This window comes from Sturnira hondurensis, unplaced genomic scaffold, assembly GCF_014824575.4.
Source record: "Sturnira hondurensis isolate 20B ecotype Veracruz unplaced genomic scaffold, ASM1482457v3 Scaffold0006496, whole genome shotgun sequence".
Taxonomy (NCBI): domain Eukaryota; kingdom Metazoa; phylum Chordata; class Mammalia; order Chiroptera; family Phyllostomidae; genus Sturnira; species Sturnira hondurensis.
This window is the reverse complement of record NW_028079127.1, coordinates 11,167,638-11,180,662: the sequence shown is the minus strand read 5'-3', so window position 1 is coordinate 11,180,662 and position 13,025 is coordinate 11,167,638. Positions and strand designations below refer to the sequence as shown.

Sequence of the window (13,025 nt, the reverse complement as noted above, 5' to 3'; positions counted from 1 at the left end):
CTGATTGGGTCTTCCAAACTTTGAATCTCCAGCTGATTAATATCTGTTAACTGTCTCACTATTTGTTTTTCATAGCAGAATAATGAGACATTTAAATAGTATTATTTAACAGCTGGAATTTCTTGAAGTGATTTCATTTTTCAGGACAAAAATTAGTTCAGAAAATCAATTCATAACATTTTTTTATAATTGCAATTTACCTGTTAACAAAAGAAAAATTGTTTAACATAGTTCTGGAATTTGGGGAACCCCACAATTTCAAACATCATAGCTAAGTACATTTACTTAGCTTTTATTAAGGACCATTGAAATTGGTCACTGGTAGTCTGTTCTAATTAATAGCCAACCTAGAATATATTGTCCTCTTTATTGAGAAATAAACCCTGTTCAATTGGCTCAGCTGTTTTAACCTGACTAAATTCACATTGTAGCTTAAAGTTGAGTGTGGTAATAACTACCAAATTACAGATATTTTAGATAGTATTCCTGAACTCCAGATATTTGGGCAGTGTTAGAAATAATATTGAGTAATAAAGTAGATGAAAAAATAAAACACGGGAGAGGGGTCAGCTGTAATTATTGTTCACTTTTCCTAAGTGGACTGTCTTGACACGGAATATTGAAAATAGGAAATTATAATATTTTCCATAAAATATAAAATGCAGATTGCTTACATTTAAAAATTTCATCTAAATGAGTCCCTTTAATGTATAGGTTAGCAAACTGAGGCCAGAGAGGAGAAATTAATCAAGCTAATACTAGAATTCAAATTTTCAGGTTCTTGTTCCATTCAAGGCATACATTTTTGTATGATGATGTGACACTCAAAATTTAATACGATTTAGAGAATAAAGTTAATTATTTCCATTCTCCAATGAAGCATTTTCTAGAGACTTTACTTATAATGAGCTGATTTCTTATTTTAAAAATCTTTTTGAATGGAGAAAAAGTGGAATTCGGTTATCATTTTTTAGTCTGGATAATACGTGCTTAATTTTTATTAGACTCTGACATAGGGAAACATCCCAGATAAATAAGCTGCTTGTTTTTTTCTTACACTAAAATATGGTTGTTTTCCCTCTTACTGGCTTCTGGTTGGACTTTAAGCTGATAACAACTAAATCTATCTTAAGGGTTTTTTCCCCCAACACAGTAAAGGTGGTGTAAAATGTTTATTCTTGACCATTTATACTGATGGATTTAGACATTTATTCTGAAAGTGTCTTGAATTTGAGAGAAATTATTGTATATGTGTTACATGAATTACATTTTTGAAATTTCATTGCTATTAGTCTGTTAATAATCTTAGAGACAAACTTATTTTTGTTTGCAAATATTAAAGAAACAGACTTTTAAAAATTAGCTTTGTTTAAAATGTAAAAATCTTTTAAATACCCTTGTATCAAGCTTATCTTTTAAAATATAATTTCAACATACCTCTAGTCACCTAGCATTTTATCAGCTTTCAATTTATTTTCAGCTGACATACAACACATCAGTGAAATTATTCTATAGCAGTCTGAATGATGTATAGTCTGTATTTAAAGTGCTTTGTAATTGAGAACAGTTAATCAGTAGAGATGTCTCTAACTCTAATCCAGTGCTACATGCAATCATGCTCCATGATTGAAGCATAACCATGTTTCAGTCAAGGACAGACCACATATATGTATGTTGGTCCTATAAGATTATAATGGAGCTGAAAAATTCCTATCACTCAGTGACATTGTAGCTGTTGTAATATTGTAGCACAATGGATTACTGATGTTTTTATGGTGATGCTGGAGTAAACAAACCTACTGTACTACCAGTAGTTTAAAAGTAATAGCACAATCATGTAGAGTACATACTACTTAAAAATGGCTGTTACTGGTTTATGTGTTTACTGTAGTATACTTTTTATTGTTATAGAGTATACTTTTTCTACTTAATGAAAAATGTTCTCTGTAAAGCAGTATGTTCTGTTATGCCAGCAGCAGCCTCGTGTATCTCGTGTTTACTGTGTCTTTCGACTGTATCGTTTTCTCTTGATTTAATTTCATACTGGTTTGTACAGTGACCAGCTGTAGAAGCATGTAGCCTAGGAGGATTAGGCTATACCTATACAGCCTGGGGGTGTAGTAGGCTACACCATTTAGGTTTGTGGAGGTGCAATCTATGGTGTTCTTGTAAGATAATCACTTAATGCATTTCTCAGAACGTATCCAGTTGTTGAGTGGTACATGACTAGTGCATTCTAGGCTTCCTCCTAGTTTATTGTAATTTCTGTTTAGTATAGTGAGAAACCTGATTTGCTCCAAGTACCATCTAGTTTAGTTATTGTTTATCTTCAGTACACATGCATCACAGTTTAATTATTAACCCATAGTCCTGTGAGGAATTACTTCACCAACTAGAATACAGTGTTTATGTAGAGTTCTTTTTTTCCTCTCCATAGTCAAAACACCATTTTCCAAAGTTACTCAGGTCAGCACTATTTCCCATACCCCCCTTCAGTACAGCTATGTCATACATTTGTAATACATTGTCTTTTTTCAGGTTTGCATTTCCAGCTTCCTGGTTGATTTTTAAAATTTGCATACATTTAAGTTCATTCTCTCTATTGTGAAGCTCTGTGGATTTTACAGATCACAGCATCATGTCCACCACTCCAGTACCACATGGAATAGTTCTGTCTCTTTGAAAGTTTTCCTGTGTATCCTCTTTACTTGCTCCCTGTGTCCCTCTTCATTCTGGCATCAACTGATCTACAGGGTCCCACACAAATAACACTCCTTTTTTATTACAAAATCAAGCATGTAATTATGTAACATAATATCACACTCAAGCACACCATATGACATTTTAGGTGAAATGTTCAAATTAAAACTATGAAATATTACACACATATTATTACCCTACCAACCACACTCAAGCAGGCTTTCTGTCGGACCTAGTATTTCCTGTTCTGTAGTTTTGTCTTTCCAGAATATTACATGAATGGAAACATTTAATATTGGGTTATCCAAAAAGTCCATATGGTCTTTTCTGTAATGTAAAAGACACATTTTTCGTTTTTATGAATAACTTCATTGATTTGGATATTTTGAGTATGCCAGCTATCTCCCACATGGTAGAACGTCCATTGTTCTCAGTGTCTCGATTTGATCACTATCAACTTCAAGTGGTCTACTGGACCATGGAGTATTGTCCAGCAAGATATGTCCAGCATGAAACTTCACAAACCACTTTTGACACATTCGATCAGTCCCAGCACCTTCTCAATAAATTGCGCAAATCTTTTTTGTGTTTCACTTGCATTTTTACCCTTCTTGAAATAATAAAGCATAATATGCCAGAAATATTTTATATTGTCCTCCATCTTCAGTATTGAAGTAGCTACACAAAAATTCACTACTTTTGATACTTTTTAAAAAATGCACGCTGATATGACACAACACAACAGATTGTAATATATCACAACACAATAGATTGTGATAGATTGTGATATATCACAACACAATCTAACAAAATTGTTTTGAATGAAGTTAAAGACAACTAAGTGCAACTAGAGCTATCTTATGGGAGAAATCAAATGAACCTTTTGGCCAACCCAACACATAGCCTTTTTAGTCTGAACTTTTTCCTTTAGCAGAATGCATTTAAGGTTCATTCATGTTGCTTCAATTAACAGCTTGTTCTTTTTTATTGTGAATAGAGTTTTATTGTATATATGTACTATTTTATCCATCTCTTGAAGGACATCTTAATTGGTATTATAAACATTTAGGTGTAGATTTTGGTATGAACATAAGTTTTCAATTCACTTTGTTAAATACCCCATGGCACAATTGATGGGTTGTATGGTAAGGATTGTATGGTAACTTACCCAGTTCCTTCAATAAAAACTGCCCAACTCTTCCAAAGTAGATGTATACCTTAATTTTTCAAAGATATTTCAGCTGGATTTACAATTCTTTATTTTTTCCCCTGTAGTTTAAAAATGTTTGTCTAATTTCCTGATTTGCATGGTTGCTGATGAGAATTTGTCATTTCTCTCTGTTTCTTTATGTAGTCTCTTACCCCCCAGCCCCGGTTGTTTCGAGATCTCTCTGTTGTAGTTTTTCAGCATTTGGACTCTAGAATTATGAGAGGTTTTATTGTTCTACCTTGGATGTTACTGAAGTTCTTGAATCTGAATTTATAATTCTCAAATTTGGGGAAAATTTGTCAGTTGTTTTCTATCCTTACTGCTCTTCCACTCTTTGTGGGGACACTAGTTAATGTTGGACTGCTTGATACTGCCCAACAGTTAGTTCAGTGTCCCACTTGATATTGTCTCAGTTCCTTTATTTTCTAGTCCTTTCTCATTGTGTTTAATCTTGGATTTAATTTTTCTGTTGGTTTGTTCTCATTAAACTTTTCTTTTGAAGCATCTAATCTACTGTCCTACTCAATGCATGTTCAGTCACAGATGCTGAATTTTTATCTCTTGATCAATTTGAGCCTTTAAAAAACCTTTTAACTCAAATAATCATAAACTCATAAGAAGGTACAAAAATAATACAGAATCCCATATGCGTATCACCTATCTTCCTCTTTTGATGTCATCTTATTTTATATAGTAATATATATGTCATCAACTATAATACATTATTAAAGCTAGAAATCAGCACAGTATAACTAACAAAACTACAAACCTAACATTTAATGCTGGAATGTTGTATTATTTTAAATGTTGAGCTTTGTTTTGGGTACAGTTGTATTTAGAATAAACTTGATCTTTTTGATGCTTGGTTTTAAGTTTTGATAGTGCTGGTCCAGAACACCCTTTAGTATAAAACTTACTTGGTTTCATTGCCAGGGCATTAATTACCTTCTGAACTCTATTCAATAACCTATGTGTTAATAGGGCCTACTCTGATTGATGGAAATGTGAATTCGTTCTAACTACTACTTTTCAGAAACTTTTCCTCCAGACTCAGTAGTTTTTTTTCATATGCATGCACAAATCATTACTTAGCCAAAATCTTGAGGAGAATCTCTCTCTTGAGCTGGAGCTCTTTGTTTCTGCAGCTTCCTTCTCTTCATTTGCTCTGCAAATTCTAGCTGCCCTGATGGCTCCCCAACTCTGAACTGTTTCTTAATTCAGTGAGACCATTGGGCTCTGATTGGGTTCCACCTCTCCTTTCCCTCTGTTTCATTCAGCCTCATAACTTGACAGACAATAGATCTTACTTCATTTATTATTTTCCTTTGAGGATCTTTGTCCTGAGAAGATGATGTCTGGTGTCTGAAAGTTACTGTTTATATGTTCTGTGTAGTTTTCTGGTTGTTTCAGGTAAGAGGGTAAATAATACTGTTTGTTTTTTCCATCTTGGAAAGCATTCCTGCCTTATAGAAAATTGTCATTTTGGTTTTCTAAATATTCATTTTTTCTGGCTTTTTGAATATTTACCGGTCTTGTGGGAAAAACAGTTTATAAACTTTAATAAATTTAGGCAGCTAGAGTGCATGTTCTCTCTTACACGTGCTCCTTTTCACATACTCTGCCTCACAGACATACTGAAACCCTCTTTCATCTATTGTGCATCCTTTCATTCTAAATAGGACAAGTATCAATAGTTTGTTACTGAACATTTTTTTACTTAATGCAAGATAGTGGGGACAAATGTTAGTGTTTTTGTTTACCTGGAAGAAAATAGAGTGCTTTTATTTCTTTTTCTCTTTGTTTACTAAAAGGAGATAATGATTTTTAGTTATTTTTCAATATAGAATATTGATTTCTGTATTGGTTAAAGCATATAGCTGATACTGATTGAAACCCTAAACCACAAAATATTTGAAGTTACCTGAGAGGGAAACAAAAGAGACAAAAACAAGATTTCCCTTTGTACTAAAATTCATAGTATCCCAAAGTTAATATTTTCCTTTTACCTTATAAACTTAAAGAATAAACATTAACTTTTATTTTTAACTAATGTAATTAGCATATAAAGTCTTAATTATCACTTTTATGTAGTTAAGTTGTACTGTTGAAAATTGTCTTGCCTGATTTTAGATTTGTAATATGTGTTTTGATGAAAGTAGTATAATTTGAAGAAAATGCATAGACTTTAGAAATTTTAACTTATTTAAGAAGGAACACATTGTATTCTATAAGAAAAAACCTGAAATTTTAGACTATTACACATTGAATTCTGAGTTTCCATGAATACATTAAAACAGGGTTAAAGTTGTTTCAGAGATGTATAATAAAAGTTTTTTTCCTTTTGTGACAATTATGAAAATTTCAATTGGACCTGAATGTGTGCCAGTTAACTATTCTTGGACACCCAATTTACTTGATATAATTTTTCTTTATGAATAACATAATTCCTTCCTTGATGGTAGGGATTGCATTTATATCAGTAAATATACTTACGGCTTAAATGGCTTTGTCCCTTGTTATTTTTGAGACGGACATACTTATTCCAGTGGTACATAAAATTTTGTAGTGATCAGTTACATTTTGCCATTGAGTCAGGCATCTTTAAATATTTCACCAAACATGTACAGTGTGAGATGGTCAAAATTAAGTGAAAGTATAGCACTCACTAATTCTAATCAAACACGAAACAAAACAAAACAGATTTTCATTATGTGGATTCTTCTTAAAACTTTAATGATAAAGTTTAATGATGTTAATTCTTAGTGATTTGTTTTCTTAAACATTTCTGCCCTTGTTAGATTGCTTTTTAATCACTATGTGTACACACATTTGTTGGTTTTAATAAAATTCATTCATACTTTTTATGAATTTAAAAGAGATGTTTTCATTATTTTCTCCCAAAGTATATTTCTTATGGTATTTTTAGTGTTTAGCAACCATTATTAGATCAATAGATACACTTACTACTTCCCTGCAGTAAATGCTTTACTAAAGCTTTGGTGAGAGACATTTATCTTTAAAATGTGTACTTGTAAATTCTTTGTATATACCATTTTTGAATTTTCGATATTTCCTTTTCAGTTTACATTTTCTTTAGTAAGCATGTCTAGTGACTATCATCTCTGCTTCACTGAATTTTTTGTGTATAATGTGCAAAGGGCCTAGTCATTTTGGACTTTAACTCTGTTCAGACTAAGATATGAACCCCATTATTTTTCTGCCCTAGTGTACTAAAGCCAGTTCTACTAGAGTATGCATGAAATCAGAGGATTGAAAAACACAGGCTTCAGAAAGTTGATGTTTGTTGCTGCTATTCACTGAAGTGATTTTAATAGAGTGTTGAGCTAGGTTTCATTTATTAATCATAAGAGCATATATTTCATCTTACAGCATAGGAATAAACATCATAAACTGAATGAATGCTATGTAAGGAAGCATTTGGAGGAGAGGGATATTAAAGTAAATGACTGAAATCTGAATTAATTGGATATTTCTGAGACTAACAAGAATATTTAAAAGAAAAAATGTGTCAGCCCTCAGCTGACACATTTTTGTCAGCTCCATTTTTATTTATTTTAAGTTTCTTCCTTATATATGAGGTCTGGCAGATAGCTTTAACTATGGATAGTAAAAGTGGGAGGGAAGAGTTTTCATATTTAATAATTTCTATCTCAAAAGAAGTGTGTCTCCCAGCCTAGCCCTTCCCATGGGGTTAAGGGGAAGATCAGTTAGAATATAAAAGAAGTACTTTTTGTTTTTGTTTTGTTATCTATGTAGTATATTGGATATTTTTGCTACTGTTCATATATTTACATGCTAGTAATTTTGATGGCTTTTGGATAATTCCACTCTAGAGGGAGAACTGGTGGGCGGTCCTTCCTGTGACACGACCCTTGAGTGACAGTTCTGTTTGATTGCCTCCAGTACTGTGAGGAAAGGACACGACTCTATGGTGAGGACTGATGGACATACATTATCTGAGAAAAGAAACTACCAGGTAAGATCTTCTTGTTTGTTTGTTTTTCTTTATTGGTTATAGAGCTGCCCTGAACTGTTTAACATTTTGTATTTAACTGGAATCAGCAGGTTGAATATATTTCAATTTAAAAAATTTGGGCACTAATTTAAAATATGTGTATATTGGGTTTGACAATTGAAATAGTCAGGAACACTTTTCAAAATAAAAGCATGCTTGTAGTAAATGTATATTCTTTTAATGTAAAAACATAAGTTTTCTGGTGTATATATTATCAAAACTTAGATTATCTGATACATAATGTATAACTTCATGGCTGGATTCAGAGCTAGTATTCCGGAAAACAGAGTGTTGAATGCTTTTATACATATTATTCCTGGAAAGCTAAACTATATTCAGAGTAATGAAGAAACACAGAAAAGTAGACAAAATTGGTTATAATATAGAAGTGGAAATGAAAATTCCGGGATGCTTAGAGACTCTAATTCTGTTGATTTTGTCATTCATTTGCTATCCTTATAATGCTAGAGTCTTGTTTCTCATTTGTTGAGTTAGTTACTATCCATCCCCATATAGTGTGTAAGGATGCTGAAAGGATGATAGAAGGATAATATTGAAGGATAAAGCTCTTTACGAGCTTTTAAAAGATGGTGAATTTTAAAGATAGTGCTATTAAATGATGATTAAAACAAAACATTTTATTTTAATTTTTCAGAGAAAATCTTTATTCATTGGTGATAATTCATTAGCAAGTTATGTAGTGATTCAGAATACAGGATAGTTCAAAGTTGAAATAGGAATAAGCTTAAGGCTTCCTACACAGATACATATCCACCCTATCTCTCGCCCTTTCATTCACCAGTTTCGTTTCCTATACTGTGACAGCAACTACTATGATAGTTAACAGCATTGGTTAATCTGCTAATCTTCTTTTAGCCCAGTTAATCTTTTCTTCCCTCAAATTGGAAAAATGAACAGTGGAGGAAATTTGTATGTGGTTATTCATGCAGTGAGCAGAGAGTCTTTGATTATAAGACTTACTTGTTTGGGTGCTGTCCCTAATTTTTTTAAGAGGGGGTTTCATATTTATCTAGAGTTTCACCTAACTTGATGTCTAAAGTTTCTTGCCTAGGTCTTTATGATTTTAATAAACCAGAATAAATGATGGCTGTCAGTTCTTCTTGCAACCTTTTCTGTTCTGAGTTGTTTTTATGTATTTGACCGACATGGCCTTTGCTAATTACTGATATTGGGTTGACTCAAAAGTTCATATTTTTTTTTCATAAAGTAAAAGACAGCATTTTTTCATTTTCACCAATAACTTTTCTTGATTTGGGTATTTTGAGTATGCTGGCTATCTCCCACGTGAAAGAATGTTGATGGTTCTCAGTGTCTTGATTTGATTGCTATCAACTTAAATCAGTCACAGCACCTTCTCCATATAACTGCACAAATCCTTTTTGTGTGTTTTGGTTGAGTTTTTGACCTTTCTTGAAATGTTAAAACCTAATAATATACCAAAATATTGCATATTTTCTTCCACCTTCAGTATTAAAATGGCTGCACAAAAATTCACCAGTTTTGATACATTTGTTTGTTTATTTGTTTATTTATGTTAGAGGGGAAGAGAAGGAAAAAGGGCAGAAGAGAAACATCAATGTGTGGTTGCCTCTTACATGGCCAGCACTGGGGACCTGGCCTGCAACCCAGGCATGTGCCCTAACTAGGAATCGAACTGGCAACCCTTTGGTTCACAACCTGTGCTCAATCCACTGAGCTACACCAGCCAGGGCTGATATGTATATATTTAAATACATGCTGCTATGAGAGCTGTCATAATACAATCTAACAAAATTAAATAACAGGTGGCAAACACAAGGCCTGTGGGCCACATCTGACCCTCCACCTTGTTCTATCTAGCCTATACCTTGTTTCTACCTGGTAGCAGCACTGAGCTCCATGCCCTAATTACGGAGTACATTTATACAGTCCTAAAATTACATTCAGCCCTTTGAAGGCAACCACGAGGTGTGGCTCCCAGTGAAAATGAGTTTGGCACCCCTGTTTTAAATGAAGTTAAAGATAACAAAGCACTACTAGAGCCATCTCATGGAAAAAAGCAAACGAACTTGTTGGCCAACCCAGTGTTTGCTGTATAGTTACTCCAGCCACACAACCACTTTCACCTACCTTGAATGGTAAGATTTTTATTGTTCACACCACTTGGGCTGTTGAATCTTTCCATAGGTTCTTAAATTTGCACTTAAGAGGGGAATAAAATGAGGATATATTTTATACATGAAGAGATTTCCTAATTCCTGCTTATTCTAGAGTAAAAATAGCTTATTGTTCTGGTCACATGATTTACAAGTAATCTAGATTTTGAGATTACTTGAAAAGTGTGTTCTTGGTTAGGGTTTTTGTGGCTGAAAAAAATTCCTTTTTTATTGTTATTAGTGACACATACTGCATGCTGAAATATATCCTTGGAAACAGTGGTTTCAGTCTACATTGTAAAATTATTTTATTTTTGAAGCCTCTTCTGAAAAAGTACATGTATAGAAAAAGAATATCCTGGCTGATGTTATGATGGTTATGATGACTATAAAAGCATATGGGACATTCAAAGGAATATTGAATAAATATTTGTATTGGTGTTACTAAGAGTTTGTATATGCTGAGGTGAATTGATTTGGATTTTTAAAAATTCCATTGTGGACCAACTTTATTTGCTGTTTGTCACAGGAAAAGGATTTCTTTGTTTCTGTGTTGATATTCAGTTTACCTTTGAGGACTTTGATTTTGGAAAGCACTTGATTTTTTACAGTGATATTTAAGTATCCTGATAATAACAGGCTAATATTCCCAAATTAAATAATAATATTTCTTTAATTCTCATTGCATTATAGACCCAATTAAAGCCATGGGAATTCAGTTTAGGAAGGTGTATTTCCTCAGTTTTGTGCTAAGAGCTAGTGACTTTCAGATAGGTATTGTGTGAAGTATTGATTTTAGTACTGGTATCTACTTTGTGTATTTAATTTCTTACTATAAACTTAAGCCCAGTTATGTTTTTGGAGTATTAATAGAGTTGTTGAATTTTATTTGCATAGATAGACTGGCATAAGTTGAGGTAAGATAATTTAATCATTTAAATGGTTTGCAGTTCATTCTTTTTGGGAAAGGATTGTCAAGCTTTTTCAAGGAAATGGAACTCCAGTTTTTTCCCCAAATTTTCTTATTTTCCTCTAATTTACACTAATGTACTTCAGCTATGAGCATGCACAAATCTAAGTTAATTACCAATTTAACTCATCAGTAGCTTTCTCTTACATAATAAAATCAAGCTTCTAAACATTACATATTTCCACATTCTGACCCCTACATGTGTTTACACTTCCAGTGCTCCTCTGACTCCCTATAGTGAGCGTATCCATTTTGTAATACAAAACGACTTTTAATTTCCCTGCAGTGTACTTTGATATTTAAGCTTTTCTTTGTTTCTTTTTTATATAATGCCTCACCTTTCTTCACATAATTTAAGAATTAGGTGTCTATACTTACTGAAACCATTCTTTGATGGGCTCATTGCTCGTTTATATTGCTTTTATGGCCTTTGTGCATACTTCTAGTTTAGGGTTTTCTGTAATGAAAGACTTATATTGTAGTTACCTGTTTATTTGTACTTTTCTTCCTGTAGACCTGTGCTGCCCAGTACTGCTGCAGACACTGGCAATAAGTGGCTATTTAAATTTAAATTTATTTAAATAAAATAAAAATTAATTTTCTTGTCACAGTAGCCATATTATAAATGCTCACTAGCTACATGCTTTTAATGGCTACCATATGAAACAATGCAGATGTAGTATCTTTTACCTTTATAGAAAATTGTATTGTGCAGTGCTTATTGTATAAGTTCTTTGAAAAACAGGAGCAATGTCTATTTATTTTAGTACTGCTAGTACCTAGCATGGTTTTGGATATATAATAGTTTTTCAGTGAACTTTTAACAAAATTAAATAAAACAATAAAAGAATTGAAAGGAAGAAATTGAAAAGTGTGTTGGGTAACATACTACTGATATTTACAAGATTTTTAAATGTTACTCTAAACCGAACTTTTTAATAAGAGATCATTGATCCAGGTATATTGGCTATGTCAGTATGTTTTCCGTAATGTGGATCTAATGCATCCCACCCCGTTCTTAAAGGTCCTAAAGAATAATACCTCATAATCTAAAATACTGCATTGACTTTGTAAAATACAGTATCAGAGAATTATGGCGATGATTGTATTGCCATTTCCTCCTTGCTTCTCCTGCCGTTAAATGTTTTGTTTTCTCTTTATTAGCTTTTTAAACCACAGAAGTAATAGATGCTAAGAGTAAAAACTTTGAATAAAAATGTGACAATACAAAGTAGAACTTGGCAGTTTACCTTCACAACGTTAGCCTTATTTAGTGTATATCTTTTCAGATCTTTTCGAGTGACTAAGTAGGTACAAAGACACAAATATCATTTTACGTTTTTCACAAATGTGTTTTTCTGCAGCTTGCATGTTGTATTTAATGGAGATGTTTTCATGTCCCATCTTTGCCCTGACTCTTTCCCAAGCAGTAATCACTAGTTTGAATTTTGTGTTTTAGTCTTTTCCTTGTTTTTTTTTTATTACATGTGTGTTTTTCAGTACATACAGGTAACATCATTCTTTATGTACTGTGTGGAATTTTTTAGAAAGTGGTACTTTGTTTTCAGTTATTTTGAATGGGAAAAAATAATGAATTTCTAGCCCCTCTCAAAACTGTAAACAATTTCAGTTTATTTTAGGAGTATCCCAGATACTCCTAAAATATTCAGCAACTATTGACAGTTCACCAAAGATTTCTGCGTAATATAAAGCATTTAGAACATATTACCTAATTATTTAAGACATACAGATGCATCAATATGTTTCCATTCAGTTTGCAAGTGTTACACAGTACTGTATACAAATTACATTTGTTTCTTTTATATTGCAATAAAAATGTAATATAAATAAGCAGTGATGTACTTTGTTTCTTTTATTCTTAGTTACACATTTTTGGAAATGTTTATCTTCTGTCAGAAAGCACCTAACAACTGATGGTATCTTGCAATTCAG

General features: G+C 32.6%; 1 protein-coding gene across 3 annotated transcripts in view; it reads left to right on the top strand.

Moving 5' to 3' along the window:
* CNOT2 (CCR4-NOT transcription complex subunit 2) overlaps positions 1–13,025 on the top strand; it is a 108,605-nt gene that overhangs the window by 30,598 nt on the left and 64,982 nt on the right. For 2 of the 3 annotated variants that reach the window (XM_037049455.1, XM_037049453.1), the window contains exon 2: positions 7,835–7,907. In XM_037049455.1, the coding sequence (XP_036905350.1) occupies positions 7,835–7,907 (73 nt within the window). Of the gene's footprint in view, positions 1–7,764; positions 7,908–13,025 lie in introns of all 3 variants that reach the window. The other variant, XM_037049454.1, reaches the window with a different exon arrangement.